At 30.1% G+C, this 21945-nt stretch overlaps 2 protein-coding genes across 2 annotated transcripts in view; one reads left to right on the plus strand and one right to left on the minus strand.

Moving 5' to 3' along the window:
• LOC129985357 (DNA-directed RNA polymerase III subunit RPC6-like) overlaps positions 1-3800 on the minus strand; it is a 32074-nt gene extending 28274 nt beyond the window's left edge. The window contains exons 1-3 of the mRNA XM_056095357.1: positions 3609-3800; positions 3407-3524; positions 472-536 (exon numbers count right to left, since the gene is read on the minus strand). Coding sequence (XP_055951332.1) covers positions 472-536; positions 3407-3524; positions 3609-3652 — 227 coding nt within the window. The 5' untranslated portion in view covers positions 3653-3800. The remainder of the gene's footprint in view (positions 1-471; positions 537-3406; positions 3525-3608) is intronic.
• Positions 3801-16093: 12293 nt separating this feature from the next.
• LOC129985097 (peptide transporter family 2-like) lies at positions 16094-19206 on the plus strand. Its single transcript, XM_056095010.1, has 2 exons — positions 16094-18152; positions 19118-19206. Exons 1-2 carry the CDS (start codon positions 16094-16096, stop codon positions 19204-19206), a joined length of 2148 nt encoding a protein of 715 aa, XP_055950985.1.
• Positions 19207-21945: the final 2739 nt, after the last annotated feature.

The raw sequence follows: 21945 nt of genomic DNA on the forward strand, positions 1-21945 counted from the left end.
TATGAATTTTAAAAAAGGCAAAAATTGTTAAATTCCTATTTAAAATAATCATTTAATACAAATACAAGAATAAAAATAAATTATAAAATTATGTAATAAAATATGAATTTTGAAAGCATGAATTTTTTTTACAGAAGTATGACTTTACAATTGATTAAATAATAATGACTTATAAGTGAATTTTAAAATATGAAAAAAACCCTTAAGAATAATGTTCTAAAATTCAAATGATACTCAATTTTAATTTTAAATGGCTATTTGTAAAACAACTGAAAGCTCTAAATTTAAGCTATCTGAAAAGTAATAAAAATTGACTGCTAATTAATCCAGACCTGCTTGTACCAACATGTGTAGTTTTTATCTGCATAGGCAATTGATTGTTTATACTATACTCGATAATAAAATTAAAACATTCAGAATACATTAAAACACTAAATTTTTAGTTTTCACTATATTTTCATTAAAACTTACCTAGAACCATCATTTTTGAATGCATAAACAAGCTGCTTTCCTTTTTTAAGTAAATCTATTTTACCCTAAAAGATAATACAATTAAATAATAACTAACCAACTTATCCATATCATAAGAATAGAAAATATTTTACTAAATTGTTAAATAGTAAAGTGGTTAAAAAAAATGTCTTGTCCTTTTTTTTTAAAGACAAATTTGGTTCAAAATTCAATATAATTAACAGTTTTGGTATAGAAATCATACACCAAATCTCATTTGCTAGTTTTTCATAGTTTACAATTATTATGCTTAGAAATACACAGTCAATCAGTCATGCCTTGAATCAACATTCCAGATTTAATGGGAATGGAAATGTAATCAGATTTACATAGATATATATATATAGATAGATAGACAGAGTACTTGCAGATTGATTTATTTCAATTATATGTGTTTTAAGCTGATGCATATATGCAACCCAATGTTGCAGTAGTGGTGCAAGAAGAGAATTAAGAGTTACCATAAAAAAGTAAATGAAATACAGTCAAATACATTACAAAACCGTATTACTCTTTCCTACAGAAGTTTTATCTCTCAAAAAATATTTTGATCATAAAAAATATGATTTGCTATAATTATTTTGATATTATATGATTAATTTCCCAATAGTTTGAATTCAGGCTTCATTTTTAACCCTTCAGCACATGCACCCATTTTTTAAATATTAGCACAATTGTAAGGACATTTTGACCCAAAATTTTCAGGCATTTACTTCTTTTCCCATTGACTATTTCTATCAAAATAAAATATGGCCAAAGTATATGAATATTATTTCATTCAAATATGTTCTGCAATTAAATATGATATAAATTACTCCCTTTCATTCCATTCAGTTAAAACTTATTATTTTAAAAGTAATCAATTTTTTTTCTAAATAAAAGTACAGAAAGAATAAGAAAATCCATATTTTATATTTATATTTGAAATTTTTGGGGAAAAGAAGCTTAAGTATATAACTTTAAAATTTCATAACTTTTGTTTTTCATTTTTACATACATATTCAAAAAATACTTTTATCTTTTCTCTTTTAGAAAAAAAAATTAATATAAACTTCAAGATAATTTATTCATATCATAAGAGAAAGGGTTTTGTATAAAGATCTGCTGCTTTTCTTTTTATGACCAGGAACACTTGATCAGATTTTCTATATTCAAATTCTTCATCATGGTCACATTCCAAAATTTCATCAAGTTCTGATAAATCTCAGCTATTATCTTTTGCAGTAACAGTAGGAGCATTTGCAAGAAGATCTCTGCTATTCACATTTGTATGCATCATGCCCATAGCATTAAAAGAACCTAAAAAGCTAGCACACGCAAGGGTCAATTTGACCCCAACCCTCCAAAATAAAGCACGAGATACATTGCTTAATTGATTTCTGCTGTTCCGGTCTTCTTTTTCCAACTCTCACATCAAGGTATAAAAAGAAACAAGTGTAAATTTTTATAAATTCTTAACATTTCAAACCAATTGAGAAAGGATTTATTATTCCTCCCATTGATACTTCACGCACTGAAAAAAAAGGCGTTTTTTCACCACATCTCTCTTTAACAAAATAGAACATTTCAGCCTTTTCTTAGTAATAAAGAAAAAGAATATGATTTCCAATTAAAATCTGATTGAATAGATTTCATCTGATTAATTTTTTGCTGACACATTCAAAATTATTTAAATAATGATATATATTGGTTTGATTCCCCACAAAATTTCATATTAAATCACTTCTTCTAGAAACTATTAATTAAACTCATTCCTTTCATTTCAATTGTTTTCTTATTTAACTCAATGGAAATGAGCAAATTTTGTATTATATTCAAAGGAGAAAAAATTAAAAATAAATAATAGACAAAAGTGAAAAGCCTGCAAGATAGATGAAAATGTTGCTTAATATAACATTTTTAGAAACTGAGATTTAAATTAAATTCCTCCTCTGAAATCATCAAAATTAAAGATATTATCACATACTTTATATGATGTTTAATACAAAAATTTCTAATATCATTAAAAATTCATGGCTAATGTAGATGGACAATAATTGTGTATCTGATATTTTCCTACTAATCTAAATTAGCTACTAATTAAAGCTTATTCCTACTAATAAAAGCTAGCTCATGAAAGGGCTTCATATGACAGTCAAGAATAATCAAATTTTTTTATATATAAATGTAAAAGTATAACAAAAGATTAAAAACAAGATTAAATTTACATTAATATCCCTATAACTGAAAAATCAATGAAAAGTTTTTATTTTATATACAGTATAAGCATAATGAACAATAAAAAACATTATTAATTTTTAGGCAACCTAAAAATATTTATTAATATTTTGATATTTTAGCAGTACTTTTTAAAAAATTACTAATGAATGCAGCAAATATAATTTTCTGAAACTTGAACAAAAATTTATTAAATTGATAAATTTATAAAATTCAAGTTATTTGAGTAGCTATGAATATGTTGATATAATGTTTAAAGAAATAGATGCAAATAAAAGCAGACAAGATAAAATATGTTAACGAATCCAGCAGTTATAATATGATGCAAGAAGCATATCATTTCAAGCATTAAAATTATGGATATATCAAAGTTATGTAAAAAGAAATTATGCAAATTAAACTTTATATGCTGAAATTCTGAAAATCAATTTAATAGTCACTCTATAATGCAAGAAAAGCTTTACTTATACTTTATATAAGCATAATATATTTCTGAATGTTTAATATTTAATGTGCTAATTTCTATAGTCAGTTTCTTTCAATCAATTATATAAATTACAGATAAAAATAAAATATTTGAACTCACAGTTTACACACATAATTATTTTTCAAAAAGCTAGCTCATGAAAGGGCTTCATATGACAATCAAATTAAAAAATTTCTATCATAACAAACTTACTTGTCCTATTAATTTATTTAGTAGTTGGGCTAATTCCATTACTGATAAAGAAGGAATTGATTCCATTAGGATGTTTTGCGTAGCTCCACCTGCATGGTTTTTTAAAGTAGCCAAAAGCCTTGAAATAAATAAAAAATGAATAAAAAATATCTTGCAAAAAACACAAAATAATATTGAAGCGAGTTAGTGAAGGCAAACTTACATAACTTCTAAATCAGAATCAGGTAAGCTATTTTGTTCTGTCATTTTTATTTTAGAAACAAATATAAATACTATCAAATTTCATGAACTAGTAAATACATTTCCTTCTAAAAATATTATATAGGGATGTATCAAATACGCCGGCGTACACCACAACAAGACCACATGTTTCCGGTTATTTCTGAAAGACGGTTACAGGAATAACACACACTTCCTGTTAGCAAGCCTTGATCAAATATTAATTCATAATTTTACCATCGCATTTTCTGCCTGAAAAAACAAAAGCAAATAGAAAAGCATAATTTTTCACTTGGAAACAAAAAGAAAAACTATTCTTTCCTATTTGAGAACATAAAAATGATCTACATATTTCCGTTGATATGTCACAATTTAACAAACATAGCGACAGATTTCAATTCTTGTTGGTTGCCGCATTCCTCATTTTGCTATCCAAATTCTACAACCTAGAACAAGTAATGCGTGTGAGGGTACCTGATAATTTCATTTTATTTGCATTCTAAAAATAACTTATTTTTCCAATCAGCTGAATTTAGGCTTCATTGTGTTGTCGTGACTTATGGCACTTTACAAGCCTGCTGATAGTTATCTGTCAGCGATTTAAACCAAGTGAGCATCTCTTATTTTTTCAGTAGCGCCAACTAGGGCAAAGAATACAACTTAGCTACTTCATGCTTTACATTCGCTTACACAACCCCTTTTTACAGGGGGGAGGAGCACATTCAAACACCTCACAGATAGAACACATGAGAAGAACAACCATGCCCGAACAGGGACGCCCAAATCACGGGGAAGACACGCTACCCCTATACTAGGACGTCGGCCAAAGTTTCAGTTTAACTTTCACTTCTGAATTGCGCAAGCTTCTTGCTTTGCAATTCATTTGCTTTCTTTATTCTATTCCACCCGGAATAGAATAAAACGAAATTAAAGATACTAAGTCTCTTCACTGCTTGTTCAACCTGCATTCTACTTATACCAAAATATGCTACATATTATTTAGCCCGATCAATTATTAAAAACTTCTGATTTTTTTAAAGATATCATTTTGAATTATTTTCTCCAAATTTTCTTAGCTATATAATTTTATTTCCTATATTAAAATTTTAATTAGTATTTTCAATGGAATTATTGTTTTTGCATAATTAATTAACATCGCTTTTTAATTCGTACTGTGCCGCTTTATTCTTTCCTTTCCCATATCCTCCCCCCTCCATTTTTTATTCCTTTTTGGATACATTTTGACAAATGACTATGGCAGTGTTTTTGAAAAATTACTTATGTTCTTTTTTTACATATTATTGAATGTTCAATCTTATGAATATAGTTCTTTCAGTTAGTTCTTTCTAAATTCTAAAATAATTAATTTCTAATAAATAATTTCTAATAATAATAATAATAATTTTTCTCTAATAAATAATTTCTAAAATAATTATTACTCTTAGATAAGTTAATATTTTTGTTGTTGTTTCTTATGGCACTTGCCACGGACAAGCCCGCTGTTCGAAGACAGCCGATTTAAGCCTGAGGGGGAGCGCCTCTTGTTTCTATAGTAGCGCCATCCAGGGCCAAGAGAACGACTTAGCTACACACACGTCACAACCCTTTTTACGGGGAGGACTTCATTTACTCAACCACAGATCGTAATTTATACCTGAATCAGAGAACGATCACCCCTGATCCAGCAGTGGTATTACTCTCGATATGGAGGACTTTGTGACCACGACAGATTTAACGCGCGTCAGCCACCAGGCACGCGGGGAATCTTCGGCCGGCGGGGTTCGAACTCGCAACATAAGGGATGCGAATCCGACGCTCTACCAACCAGCTATCCAAGGCCTAGTTAATATTTTAAAGCTTACTAATAAAATTATTGTATTTTTTTCTTATGTAATTACTTTTATAAATATTGAGACTTTGATGCTTTCAGTTTGCTCAGAGGAAAGAATATGAAATTCAAATTAGTATAAACTGAATAAATTATGTTAACAATTTCAAATTATGAAATATAAAAGGTATAGATACCTTTTTTTAAATCTATGCAACTTATGAATGAATTTCATTTTAATTTGTAGAAATCATTAAAGGAAAACAAACAAAATTATGATTTCATAATTTTTATTTAAACATTACAAAAAAATATACGGATATAGATAAATTACATGTGATAATTATTTGAAAAAATATGATCAAATGGATGTTTCAGTGTACTCACTCATTCAAAAAACTATTTACTACCTATCAACATTTATTTTTCTAAACACTTAGAAATAATATAAACACAGTATGAAAAGAATGTCAATGTAAATGATGAAATCAATTTTATTCAACTGAAACATCCTAGATACTAACCAACATTTTTTTTTATCTATACTTATAATAAAGCTCAATGTGTGTGTGTGTGTGTGTGTGTGTGTGTGTGTGTGTGTGTGTGTGTGTGTGTGTGTGTGTTGGCGCTCTACAGGCCAGACCGTTCGACCAACAGCTACGAAATTTGGCACGTATACCTTGGAGGCCGGGAATGTGCACCTCGGGGTTATTTTTTCGAATTTTTAATTAAAATTTTATTTATTTAAAAAATAAGCGAAATTTTAGCTTGTTTCTGCTATAACTTCCGAAAATACTCCCGCACAAAAAAGATTTTTACATCAAGTTAAAGATCAAACATTTATCTTTTAAATGATACCAATGTTTTAACTTTAAAATTAAATTTCACTTTTTAATGAATTTTTAAATAAATAATTTAACTATATTTTTCAACAATTTTTTTCGTACAAAATAAAAATAAAATTTAAACTGCACGAGCACGTTTCGCATTCATGGGGAAAAAATTAGCTTTTTTCAAAGTGTTGCCATCACATCGATTAAAGCTCCATTTAAAAATAAATTAAATCTTTTTGGAAATGAAATCTGCAAAAATATGATTTTCATCACGTGTCTGTAGGAAATGAAACAAATATGAAATATTATTTTTTTCTAAAAAATAAATTCAAGAAAAATTATTTTATGATCTTTTACACTATCTGTATTATTAATCCAATAAATCAGTTTTATTTTAAGGCAAGTTTTGTTTAATATGAACAGGATATCCATTCAAATCAGGGCCACACTGCTAATTTGTAAACCTTTAGTAATAGACACAGATCTGCTAAAATGGTCTAAATGGAAAATGATTATATTTTATGTAACTTGATCCAATAAATACTCTAATATATAACGAATTTTTGATTTTACATAAAGCTTTGTAAAAATCACTTATAAAATCACGTTTAACAAAATGTTCTTGAAACACTAATATTTTAAATAAAGAATTAATTTCCAGTCAACAAAATCAATCACTTCAACTGACTGATTTATAAAAATTTGAATATCACTATTCAAAAAAAAAAAAAAAAAAGGATAATTTTAGATTTTCTATCGATCGTTTTAAAGAAAATACGCCAATCAGCGCGCAGGTTTCTCGAGATTAATTGGCCTAAGATTATGAAAATGTTGAGTTTTTCTAAATTTTTAACATTCAAAACTTCATAAATCAGTCTTAGTTAATCGTGGAAAATAGAAACATTCATTCATTTATTTAAAATTTGGTGTGTCCAGAATATTTCTCAGAATATGATACCTTACTGCATAAAATTTAGACTTCATAATTTTTGAAATATATTTATAGGCCGGAACAAAATATTATTATTGATTTCATTTCAATCCTTTTGAAAGCAAAACTAAAAACTGAAATTTATGCTGAATCTGAGAAATTTTTGTTGAATTATTCTTTGAGATATTACGTAAATTATGAAAAATATTTTGTAGTTCACATAAGACTTAAATACCGAACGATTCTGTTTGCAGTACTCATATTCAATAATAATAATAATGAATAAATAACAACAAAAATGATAAATAAAATAAAACGCTTGGTTTCATTAAAAAATATATTTACATTAATTGCAATTTCAGCATTTCCACTTTAAATTAAAATTGAAGTTTTACAGGAAATGACAACAAATTAGCAATATATATATATATAAATTGAACGAAACGATCTAAACAACAGTATAAGTTTGGTATGACTATCAAAATTTGAAGATTAAAAATGTTTTGTTTGAGAAGCTATTAAGAGACAAGTTACTTAAAATATTTAATTGAAAATTGTAGCGAGCGGTAATACTGGTGAACCGGCTGCTCGCCAAAGGGGGCTAGTCACCAATAAAAACATAATGTTGAACAATATATTTTTAAAGCAGAACATTTCTGAAATGTATTTTAAAATGCTAAAGTTACATTGAATGAATATCATAAAATAAAACAAAAACATACAGTAAATTTAATAAACAAGAATAAGGTCATAATATATATATATATATAGAGAGAGAGAGAGAGACAGACAGAGAGAAGTTAAATAGGATATAAAGAGGAGTTGAAAGAAACACTTTTATGCTTTTACTGAATTTTATAATTCAACATTGATATGTTAAAGAAATAGAAAAAAAAAAGTGAAAGATGCATGTAGCAATGAAGTTGGGAATAAAAATAAATAAATGCTATGGAAATTGATTTTGAATGAAAAGACCTGTATTTATTAAAACAGAAATCACTGAGGTGCACAATGGTATAACATGATATTATGATAACAGTCAATTTCAGTTTAAATACAATAAACTATTGATATTTCATTTTTAACAATAGAAAAGTTGTTTGTTATAAATTCACTTTGAATCTATCACAAATCTGCAAATGTAATTAGAAAACTAGAAATATTCACTTCCACCTAAGTTTGCATTATAGCAGTTGTTATTTTTGCAACAGGAGTTTGTTTACTTACATTAATTAAATTTAGATAAGATTTTGTAGAAAAATGCAATGTAATATTCATGTAAACATTTTAAAACCTTCTAAGCATATTCAAAATTATCAGAAATTTCATCAAATGTGAATAAAGTAAATTAGAAATGCAGTCTCGATTTTGTTTGTTTTTGACGGCAAATCACTTACCGATTTCTTTTTCTTCGAAGTGTTTTTCTAACAAATTACTGGAACAGCTATATTTAATAAATGGACACACACTGAATGAATTCTTCAAAATGATCGGAGCATATCACCGACTTCGAAGGCTTGAAAAAATCTATACCAAAGCTATCAACCCAAGTCAGGATTGTTGAAAGGAAAATAAGAAAACATTTTATCATGACAGTCACTCTTGTGTTTCACATTAAAGCATGCAGCCATCAGCACACCAGTATTTCCTCTTTTAACACATAATAAGAGGAAAGAAAATGACTCAAAAATTATAACTTCAAATGTAAACAAAAAATACGCTTCATATTTGGTGGAGAACGTTAATGGCACACTAATCGACGAAAGCGGTGCGGATGAAACTTAAATGCCATGCGCAGAAGTTCATGACATGTGACTTTTACGCCGCATGAATTGACCTCATTGCAGTTCCGTAATTGCATCATTTGCAGTGACACCTTTAACAGGGTATAACCAAACAAACTTTGAGAATGCATCTATTACGCTGATAATATGATTGTAATTTTTATTGGTTGACACTAAGGGTCCAATAAAGTCAACATGGTAAGTACTTAGAGAAAAGTTTTCCTTTAGAATCGGATGTAAGAACCCTTCAGGTTTACCATGCTTTCGGTTGACTAGAATGCATTCGACACAGTTCTGTATTACCGATTCAATACTTTTTTGCATATTCGGGAAAAAATAATCACGTTCGATAACGTTTTTAGTTTTTTCCACAGCTAAGTGGCCTTTTGAATGCACGTTCTTAATCATTTCGTGTTTCATTAGATCAGGTATTACAAGCAAACGGCGGTTGTCTTGACATTTATACAAAATGTTATTTTGCACCACGAAATCAACTTGGTTATTATCTTTACATAGTTCTTTCAATTTTTTTATGTATTCATCTGACATCTGTACGACTTGCACTCGCGCTGTTATATCTTCACAAAGTGCAGTCATGACTGTTGGGTATCTACTAAGTGAATCAACGTGACGCATTTGACTGCCTGAGCGATGTACTATCTCATAATCAAAATCTTCGAGGGATAAAACCCAACGCGCTATTTTAGGAATTAATTCTTTTTTATTAATAGTCTGTTTGAACGCAGAGCAGTCAGTGACACTTTTAATTTTATTTCCTAAAATGTAAGTATGGAATTTTGTTAATGCTTTAATAATAGCAAAATCGTCTAGTTCATAGCTCGATAAATTTTCTTCCTGAGGTGTTGTTTTTTTACTCATATAAACTATGGGATGTAAATTATCATCGTCGTCAGCTAGAAGAAGGATTCCACCGTAACCTAATTTGGAAGCATCTGTATGGAGTTCCAGTTTTGTACCTGGTTTGTACAGATGTAAAACTGGGTCTTGCGATAAAGCTTTTTTAACGGTCTCAAACGCTTTTATTTGAGGGGGGCCGAATTCAAATGTTACATCGTTTTTAAGTAAATCACTTAGAGGTCTAGCTATTAAAGCATAATCTTTAATGTACTTCTGAAAATATCTCGTTAAACCCAAGAAACTTTGGATTTGTTTTTCATTACGTAGTTGAGGATAATTTAGTACTGCTGAAGTTTTTTGAATTGATGGCCTAATTTGTCCATTTTCGATGACTTGATCACGAAAGTTAATTTTTTTTTCAGAAACTGACATTTTTTTAGATTTAATTGTAGGCCAAATTCAGAAACTTTGTGTAAGACGCGTTCCAATTTTTGAATACCTTCAGAAATGGTTTGAGACCGGATGATAATATCATCCAAGTAAACAATTACAGTTCCGTCATGTATTAATTCTTGAAAAATTACTTGAATGTAACGTTGAAACATAGCAGGTGCATTCAGTCCTGCATTTTTTAAACTGAAATAATCCATCATGGTTAATAAAAGCCGTGTACTTTCTGCCTCCTGGAGTCAAATCCATATGAAAGTAAGCATTTTTGAGATCTAATGTGGAGAAAATTTTGCCTGAGTGTAACTTATCAACAATATCTTCTATATTTGGTGGAGGAAATTTATCTTTGATTGATTTTTTGTTCAAAGAACGGAAATCAATAGACAGTCTGGGTTCGCGATTTGTACGTTTCACTAAGACAATTGGAGACGCATGATCAAAATAGCTTTTTTCAATGATATCCTGAGCAAGCCATTCCTCGATATGTTTTGTAACTTATTTTTCTATGGGAGCAAGTCTACGAACCGGTGAGATCACAGGGATGTCATCAGTTGAAATAATAGACATTTACAAATCTGTAGTACGGATTTTATTTGGAGAGTAATTTGAAATTAAATTAACTACATGATCTTTCATATTTTTATCAGATAAATACCCTATATCAGAAATCATTTTCAGAATAAACATTTAAAACGTTTGTGCATACTTCCTTAACTCACCATTCAGAATTTACATCAGAAAAACTCTTTTCAAAACAAGTATCAATTATCTGGGGGCACGGTAGTGCCCCCGCCAAGTCGAGCAAAAACAAGCGGCACGGCCGTACCATACTTTTCTCGAAGCAATTCAGGCCATTTTCGACCCCCTATAACTTCGTTGTGAATAAAACTAGAAGCCTGAATTTTCAGTAACCAAGCAGGTATGAAATAAACACGGTATATTTCAAATTTCATTAAATTTGAACCAGTAGTTTCAGAATTATAACTAGTCAAAATTTGTGAATTTTGTCCCTGACTGACTGACTGACCGATCATCAAAATTCTAAGGCACTTCTTGCAGACATAGAAGCTTCAAATTTAGCATGCAATTAGTGTTTAGTGTATAAATCAAAGAAAAACTAAAATATGCGTGTAATAATGGACGGATCGATAAATTTCTCGAAGTTTCGAGCATTATTCATTTTGTCGGCAAACTCGTCGCCAAGTTTATCACCAAGCTCTGGGATCACTGGCTCGGCATCCGACAGCATCCAATACAAATTACTGTAAAACGATCTTTCTTATGATGACACTATTCTCGCTGGGAGGCAAAATTACAGGTTTGTAACAATATCTAATTTGAAATAATTCAATTGGAAGCTGTGGAAGCTGCAAATGCAATGGTTGACTTTCAGAGAATCAATCTGGTAGAAGAGCAAACTGATCTTCAAAGTATGATCGCAAAACTTAAAGCCGATCAAAAAAGAGTCTTCGATATGATCACAAATAAAATGGACACAACTGATAATAACGCTGACGTTTTACGCTGTTTTGTGAGTGGAACTGGTGACACTGGAAAGTGCTATTTAATAAAAACTCTGAAAGTTTGGGTTAAGACGTATTTAAACAAAAAAGTGGCAGTTAATGCTCCAACAGGAATAGCTGCATTCAATGTGAATAGATTGACTATACATAGACTATTGCAGTTGCCTGTAGAACACAAGCAAACACCGAAGTACAAGCCACTTTCTGATGAAGTGCTCCAAGTTCTGAGATCAGATTTGAAAGAAGTAGTGTTATTTATCATAGATGAAGTGTCGATGAGAAAAACTGTAGCTGAAGCTCAAGAATTAGTACCGGAAAAGAAAAAGAGGAAGACTACATACAAAAATAAGAAAAGGACTATCTACAAAAAGAAATGAGATGTCATCAAAAACATAACTTGTAAAAAAAACCAGGTCTCGAAACTCAATTCTTCTCTCGTAAAATGTTGTGAGATCCATGTAATGCCAAGTCGGTCAATTCATTCAGTCCCTACTTAAGGGTCCTTCTGTCTTAAGTTATTACGTAATTAGCTAACCTAACAGCATCTTATAGTGACCATATCAATATTAAAAATCTTTTATTGTTTAAATAAATAGATTGACTTGGCAATCGCACTAAACAATCTAATTTAATATAATATGTTAATGTAATCTAATTTAATGTAAAGATGCATTGTGTTTTCCTGCGATGGCCAAGTCAATCTATTTATTTAAACCATAAAAGATTTTTAATATTGATATGGTCACTATAAGATGCTGTTAGGTTAGCTAATTACGTAATAACTTAAGACAGAAGGACCCTTAAGTAGGGACTGAATAAATTGACCGACTTGGTATTACATGGATTAAATTAACATCAACAAATTTATCTTTATTCAAAGATATATCATCACTCTGTAAATAAAATTCAAAGTCAGCATTCCTTTTCGAACAAGTAGTAATACTTTTATTTTCATTTAGAAGAGAAGTTGAATTATTATCATTTTTTATACAACAAGCAGAATGAGAAGAAATATGTGTTCTTTCTTTTTTATTCTCACGGATTAATTTATTCGATTCGTTTCCGATATCAACAGAAGGAATTATGCAATGTTAGTATTCTTTTTCACTTGATGACTCACGCTCGGATTTATTTTCAGAAACGCATTCAGTTGTATGATTTTTATTGGAAAAAGTATTTTTAAGATCTAAATAGCTATTAGATGGTATAATACATTCAAAAGAAATATTTGTATCTGCAGCTGCTAAAACTCTTTTCGCTTCTGATTTTTTATCAACATGACTAATATCTATCGCCACTAACGGAAGACTGACAATTGAACTGTTCGCTAATTTAATTTTTGTGCTACGGCCTATATAATTTAATTTCTTTACATAATTAGGATTAATAATACGCTTCCGCTATCAACCAAAGCTTTAATAGGAACGTAGTTTGCTATAATATCTACGTATTCCAACTCAGCGATTATTAACTCTTGTGGAATTTCATTTGATTTAGATATGGAGTTTACAGGATTTGAGTTATGGGATCTTCCCTGATTGTTATGTTGCCCAGCATCAACATTTTGGGGAAAGAATTTTATTATATGCAATGTAGAATTACATTTAAAATAAGTTTTCCTATCAATATTTCCATTGTGTAAATGACCGTTATTTTGGCGGGAAATATTGACGCGTGACCTTGAGCTATTGGAAAATGGAACTATTTCAGATCTTCAGAAAAATGCTTTTTCTGAGAACCAGATTATCAAACTAGACCAGAATGTCCAGCAAATAGATACGGTCCTCGACATTTCGATATTTACAATGTATTCTGATTGAACAAATTTTATGATTTTATTTAATTTAAAAACATTATATTCTGGAGCTTATTCAAATCAAGAATCGATGAAAGACTAAAATATTATTTCCAATATTATTTATTAATCATTTATTATGAGTTTAATATTATATTGCTTAAACACTGAAAAAATATTGATTTATATTTATAAAAAAAATGTCCAAACCTCTATTTAAATATTATTTACATTGGGCTCAATTTTTTTTAATGTTTTAAATTTGAATTCAGAGTTTTTTATACTAGAAATATTGAGATCAGCTCTCTCGAATGGACCTCTTAATGTTGATGCTATACATTGAATTTTTAAATGTTTTGTGCATCATAATTTGCTACATAAAATTGTTTATACATATAAAAAATGATTGGTGTGGAAAAAGGGGCCCCCGGAACTTCATTGCTTGGGCTGCATCTGAACCTTTTGAACACTTCAGGCTCGAATATTCAAATTGTTATCATTTACGACCAAGGCTTCAATTGAATAGACGGTTGCACGGTTGAAATTTGAGTATATAGTAGATCGTTGAGCCGAGAATAATGTACAAATTTGAGAAGATCGCTCTTGGTTCTCGATTTTCTCATCGTCCCATTGCAACATAAGCGGTACAGTCTTTTGCTAACCTCATTCTGATGTTAATTTGAATTTTTTGACGATCACAATACAATCTCTATATTTCATATATAAAATAAGTAAAAGAAAAAGCTTCCAGTTAGTTGTAAATACGAATTCAACTTTATTTAATTGTACAACCTCCGTTTAAAACGACTGTATGAATTATAATCTTTAATAATTTATCTCTTCCTATAATAGAGTTTTTTTCCTTAAAATTAAAAATCCTTGATCGGAATAATTGGCTTTTCTTCATATTTTCATTGGTAATTTACTTTCTTTTATCAATCCTTAATCAGTTTATGTTTTTTTCTGTTTATATTGGAAATCATTCTTATTCATTTGCATAGTTATATTATTATTATTTGAAATTATATAATGAAGTCATTTAATAGAATAAATGTGTAAAATTATAAGCACAACTAGGGTATTTAGTATATGTTGGAACTTCGTATAGTTCGAAGTTTAAATGGTGTAAAATATCACTCTTAAAGAACAATTGAAAATCACCAATTTATTGCAATGCTGAGTGAGTTGCTATAAAATTCAAATAGAATTTTTCAATAAGCGCTGTATTTGTTTAGCTTTAAAATTATGATACCGCGTTCAGCACCTGCACATGAAATTTTTTGTCACTGCTCATATATCTTCGAGTTTTCGAAACCTTTGTAATAAATTTTTATATGTTGCTGCGCTAGCATATTGTCACATATTCTTCACATAATTGGTAGGAAACTGCATTTTATAAAGGAAAATCACATGAAATTTGTTTTAAAAAAATTTAAAATCATTATCAGCTTTCTTTGAAATGACGTGAACACGTATCATATTCGGATACTTTCTAATCTCTTAAATATTATGATTACGGAATTTTTACTAAAAATTGTGATCAAGCATATTCTTTACATGATCGAGCACCTCTAGCGTTTCTAGTGAGATTTTTTAAATTTGTGAATTCTGACTGCAGCCGATATTTTTGATCATAACAAAATAATTACCCTGAGATGTATAGAGGTGCTCTGTTCAAGCCATTGAAATAATTCCGATCTAAACAAATTATTCACCGTTGGATTAAAAATATTGTAAGAGTTGAGGAACTTTAAATATACCTTATTTGTTTGGAAACAGGCAAGTCATTCAAAAATGTTTTTAAAACTAACGAATTAAGATTTCAAATTTTAATGCGTTGATGCATTCGTTGCATATCACGACAGCGTGCGTGAATTACTCGACTGTAAGTAAGATATTTCGGTTCATAAAGTATATTTTGCAGCTGAAATAAAGTGCAATTTCCTACATGTACAAGTTTTATGTATGTTGAAAAGTCACAAACTGAAATAAAAGTTATTTTTAAGATTTATTGTATTAACTTTATAGGACAACTTTCGATGTTATCGACAATATTTAACATTTTCTGTTCGTGATATCGTTATTCTGGTTTACTATCTATTCTCTTGTATTATTTATTAAAATGGTTTTTCTACAATAGTAATTCATCTTCGTATTAGATTTTTTAAAAATATTAATTGAACTCTTTTTTGCTTTGAAATTTGGCAACTAATATTTCGTTTACATTTTGCAATAAAGTTTCTTGCCGTAGTATAATTATAACTAAGGCGCATATGACGACGATTAATCATCTTCTACTGAAGTGGAAATATTTTAATGAATATGTCTACTTAAAATTTTAAATTCATTATGAATCACTTACAGAGAAAATCTATAATCTATATGGGTGCATATATCACTGTTAACTCCTGATAAATTTGATAACAGTTGCCCAAGTAGATTTGCGAGTGATAAATTTCAATTTCAATGAGCAGAACACTGTCGGTTTTCAAAAAACTTTCTCCTGTATCTTCGAAAAGAGAAGAAAAAAAGGATCCATCAACAGGCGAAGAGAAGCAGTTGGCCGAAAGGGCCACAAAATATCCAAGAGGGATTCCCTACATTCTTGGAACTGAATTTGTCGAAAGATTCAGTTTTTATTGCTTCCAAGGAATTCTCACACTTTACATGACTCAAGAACTGAACTTCAGTGGCTACTGGGCTGCGTCAATCTTTCATACGTTTATGGTATTGGCGTACATCTCACCTGTATTTGGGGCCCTCATAGCTGATGGATGGCTGGGTCTATTTCGAACGATATTTTACTTATCTATTCTTTTCGCTATTGGTAACTCTGTTGTTGCCATTGGAGCGACTCCAATGTCCGTGCAAAACATGACGATCGTGTCACTATTCGGACTTTTTATTGTCGCTCTTGGTACAGGAGGTATAAAACCGTGCGTTTCAGCTTTCGGAGGTAGCCAGTTTGATGAAAATCAGATAAAAGAAAGACACCAATTTTTCTCCCTCTTTTTTTTCGCCATCAATATAGGTAGTATATTATCCACTATCATATCTCCGGAGCTTAGAGCAAGTGTCCATTGTTTTGGTAAAGACACCTGCTATCCATTAGCATTTGGAGCTCCTGCTTTACTTTCTATCATAGTTATAACGCTTTTTATATGCGGCAAATCTGTGTACAAGATACGACCTGCAGAAGGAAGTGAGTTTGTTTCTGTTTTCAGATGCATATTCTATGCATTGGCTCAGAAATTCAGAAATAAAAGAAAAGAGAAGAGGAACCATTGGTTAGAATACGCTGATGATAAATTCGATAGACAATTAATATTTGATATTAAGTCATTCTTGCAAGTTACGTGGATGTACATACCTTTACCTATTTACTGGGCACTTTATGAGCAACAGGGGTCAACTTGGATTTTGCAATCAGCAGAAATGGATGGTGAAGTTGGTGGTTATCAAATAAAGCCAGATCAAATGCAAATAATTAATCCCATATTTATTCTTATATTCATTCCTCTGTTTAATTCTGTGATATATCCATTTCTAAGGAAATGTGGATTGTGCAAAATGCCGTTGCAGAGAATGGCAGTGGGGGGCATTTTGGTTGCGATTGCCTTCGTAATGACTGGATTCATTCAACTGAAAATAGAACAAGAGCTTCCTGAAGACCCTCTCAAGGGTAACAGTGAACTCACAATCATCAACAATTCGCCATGTAATCTTCATCTAAAAGATATGAACACTTCAGTGACGGCGTTCACAGCGGAAGTTCTGAAAGATATCCCGTCAAACACCGAAATCGAATGGGAAGTTTTGCCAAGTGAGTGCTCTACAGCCAACCGAACTTATGCGAAATTCGGCTTGCAAGCGCCATTCATGAGCATGGGGGTGGCACTTTCAGACGATACGATCAACATTCTAATTGAAGAAGACGAAAAAATAAAGGAAAGGAATGGATACCCAAGAGTAAAGTTGCATTTTAGTATTGATTACGTGTTCAAGGAAAGAGTAAATGCTTCCTTTCTTTTCGATGGAGCAGGGAAGTATTTTGTGTATCCAGACAAAATCAAGCGACCCTCCAAAGTGGGCTCTACGGAATATTGCGTAATGAAGCCAGGTCTGTACAAAATCTACATACCTCTTAACGGGACAACTCACAAGGAGAATCCTATTGGAGTTGCCGAATTCAGGGATGGTGGCAGTTATGTGGTTGCAATCCATCAGAACTCGGCTCAGAATGCATCAAGAGTTACAGTTTTCATGACCGTCCTGTTCAACTCAGTTCACATGCTCTACCAGCTACCACAAATAATTTTGCTGACAGCTGGTGAAATTATGTTCGAAGTGACAGGGTTGGACTTTTCGTATTGTGAATCGCCGGACTCTTTAAAATCCTTAGTACAAGGAATGTGGTTTTTTACAAACGGGATTGGAAACGCATTTTTCATTATTATAGAGGGAATTTCTACGCTTGAAAAACAATCCCATGAGTTCTTCATGTACTCTATTATCATGGCAATAAGTATGTTACTATTTTCTATTCTGGGGCACTATTTCATTTATGTAGACGATAGAATCAGTCAAAAATAGGTAGACTAATCTTACATTTCTTCTACGTAAGTATAATTTTTATTTTCAATAAAATTTTGAACTCGTTAGTTAGTTTCTTGATGTTTAGATTGGGTTAAAGGATTTTAAAATTTTAAACTGAAATGGCTTTTGAGTCATTGCAGATAATAATTATAATTTTTTTAAACAAAAAACATAGATATTTATCAAACTTCTACCATTGCTTTAGAAGGCTTAGAGTTGTTTTTTTTTTTAAATAGAAGTCATCTTTCATTGAAATAATGTTGCAATTCCACAAATGTCCTTTCTCAATAATAAAAAGTGAGAACTTCGGCTAAATATGAGGGTTTAGAATAAGAAGATAGAAAAAAAATTAAAAGAGACATTAAACAATATTTTTTATGCACTTTCCCATTGCGCGCCGTTGTAGCAATATCTAGAGAACTCTTATTTCAGTTTAAAGTTAAAGGTTAATTAAAATTCATTCTGTATAACTTTTATCAACTTCAAGTTTATATTTCTGAATTATATAATGAAAAATATCTGTAATATTAAAACTTGACGACACCTTCTGCATCAAGAATTTGAATCCTTTGACAAATGTATCATGCAGAGAAAATATGGTACTTGCATATTATGCCATATAAGGTAACAGTTAATTCCAAAGATGCCATGCCTATTGCGAACAGCAATTAATCGGAAAAGATGCCAACCTATTCTAAAAACTTCGTTCGTCAATGGCATGAAAATAAAGAAAATCTTTCCATATTGTGTGACAGCATTTTCTTTTGAAATAGACATTTTTCTGCATTTAAATCAGACCATTATTTAAAGAAGCATTTAAAAACGATTTCAAATCATACAAGATTCAAATGTCAAATGAAAACTGTTTTAATTTTCAACATTTCTCAATTATAGCGACTCCAGAGATTAAATTACCAACCAATCAAGATCACAAACTTAATGGTGAAATCTTATCAAAACGTTTGCCGCCATGGAGATTATGAACCTGGTAAAATTATAATTGCGATCTTGACATAATTGACATCTAAGATCGCCAAGTAAGCCCAGGAATTGCAATAATAAGAGAATACTTTTTTTTCTTATTGTAAATAATGAAAACAGATAACCTATCGAATCATTGATAAAGTATTAAAATCATTAAATAGTGAGAATATAAAGTACTGTAATCATTTAAAAAATAGTTTTATTTTAAGTAAGAGGGACTCCTATCGCCGACAACATTCTTTCCTAAATTTTAGCTATTTATACCTGAGATTTTGCATACATTTTGGATTAACACTATATTCTGTATTATTAGTTTTGTACAAAATCACTCTCAGTAGATTTTAGCACGAATCTCTAGAATAAGAGTCAAGAAAATTTAATGTAAACATCTTTATTTGCTGTGTGACCCACACACATAGACATCTTTTGTAGAAAAGTGCAACATAGCATTTCAATATAAAACTGAATTAAAAAAGATTTCAAATAAAAACAGTAACTAAAATGATGTTTTCATGCGCAATTAATTTTCCATAAAATCAAATATTGAGTATAAAACATTTAAAAATTATTTATTTTGATTGCACGGAAATCTTTCGATGCTTTTATGACTCACTTACAGTATTAGTCAATAATAAATTTTTGAAGTATAATAAGATTTAAACTAGAATCTAAGTCTAGTCTAAGTCTAAGTCTAAACTAAATATGTTCAAGACCTATTAGTAAGAGAACTGAAGTAACTAATGAAATTAAAAATCAATAAATTCTGGTAAATGAAAGAAAAAAATTCTTTATTTTACTTCGAAATACTAATCTAACAAAATGTTTCTGTTAAACAACACAATGAGAAATGTTGCTTCTTTCTCAATTTTACTAATGCCAGTTTGACTTTGAATGCTGATTGGCTAATAAAATTTTGAGCTTGTAAGGTGTACCGCTTTATCTAGCCGCCCTCATGTTGTGTGAGGGTATATCACACGCCCATTTCAGTTCATATTCTGGTTCTGAGTTCTAATCTTAATCCCGACATCTAGGGATTTGTTTTTTTAAATTTAATTTTACTAATTTATATATGATTGTATTTACAAATCAAAATATTTAATCAGAACAATCCATTTTTTAAAATTAAGATATCTGAAATGTACTACAAAATATCTATGCAAAATTCATAATGTTTCGATGGCCTGGTTCTATCCAATACGTTGTGTTTTAATGACAAATATTCCATGGAATTTGTAACAAAATCCTTTTTAAGTTTTGAAGTTATACCTACGCAGACGATATCAGTATTATCGATGTTTGTTTCTCCTATTAAAACTTTATCTGTAAAAAAATAAAATGAAGTTCCAATAAAAATAACATGTAGACATTACACACTGGAATATAGTTCACGGACAGTGTTGCGGATTGATATGAGCGAGAATAGAACCTGAGACCTTGTGGTTCGCAGCCCAGTAATATGACCACATTACAAAAGCATTTGCCCGTGCAGCGCAGCTGTTAACTGGCTGAGAAGATTTCACCACAACAGGTAAAAAGCGATTTACAGCTCTTTTTCATCGTTTCCTTTATTTTCGGAAATTTCATTTTTATTCGATTTTTTTTTATACTAAGACTTAGTATTATCGGCATTTTTTAAAACGAATTTAGAGCAAATTTATGAGTTATTAAATTTTCGATTCTACGAAACAAATGATTTCATTTTCCTTTTATGTAGCTCTCAAATAATTTTTAGGGGAAAAAATACGTAAGAAAGCTTAATTTAAAGTAGAAATTTATTTATTTGCATTGCAGTTAAAAATATTTTTAAGAAAAAAATTAGTTTATTTAAAAAAAAAAAAAAAAAAAAAAAAAAAAAACAAGAATCAGTTAAATTGAATAATTTTAATGCTAACATTATAATTTTTCCCGCTAATTAGAAATTTACATTACACTGAAAACGAAATTAATACTATAAGAACTTAAAAACTTTAATAAACGAAATTGTTTTCTTTATCACACTGCCAAACACATTACTGATGGTGTATAAAAATCATTTATATATACTTTATGGCGATATTTAGATTTCCTGTTATACATTTTAAAAAAAGTGTTCTCATTTGCATGAATTTCTATTCATTATCCAAGATGTATTTAAAAATCTGTAATGGGAAATTTATCAGTGGCAATTTATTTAAAATGTCCCTTTTATTTTTAAAAGGACTTAAAAATAAGTCGTATATCTGTTTAAAAAAACTGGGCATTCTTTGGTGACTGAGGAATTCTCACACTTACTGGGCACAGACAATTTCAAATCGTTTCAGTCACAGAAAAATATTAAATATATAAAAGTAATTATGACTTTATATCCATTTAAGGGACATCACATATAGAATTTATTTGCAGTACCGAATGTCTGCAAAAAAACCTCTTTAAGAAAAATAAATATTTTTTTGTGGAAGCTTGAGTGCGACAGAAATATGGTTTTTGCATAATGAGATAAACAATTTGTTGCTTCTAGCGATTGTCATTATCAGGTATGGTTTGAGGAGAGCTTCACTCTGATCCCCGTTTCGACAGCCCGATGTCTTTATGGATATATGGCTTTTTTTAATTTGACCCATTATAGGATCACTCTCGGCCTGTGGATGTCACTCGGGTGCTTTCTACAACTTGTCGGTAAAATGAACAGACATCAAAGGACCCCAGAAAACTACAAGTGAGGGGGAAGAGAGCAAAATGTGCCAGACTGAAAAGGCACG

Source organism: Argiope bruennichi, chromosome 9 (assembly GCF_947563725.1).
Source record: "Argiope bruennichi chromosome 9, qqArgBrue1.1, whole genome shotgun sequence".
NCBI lineage: Eukaryota > Metazoa > Arthropoda > Arachnida > Araneae > Araneidae > Argiope > Argiope bruennichi.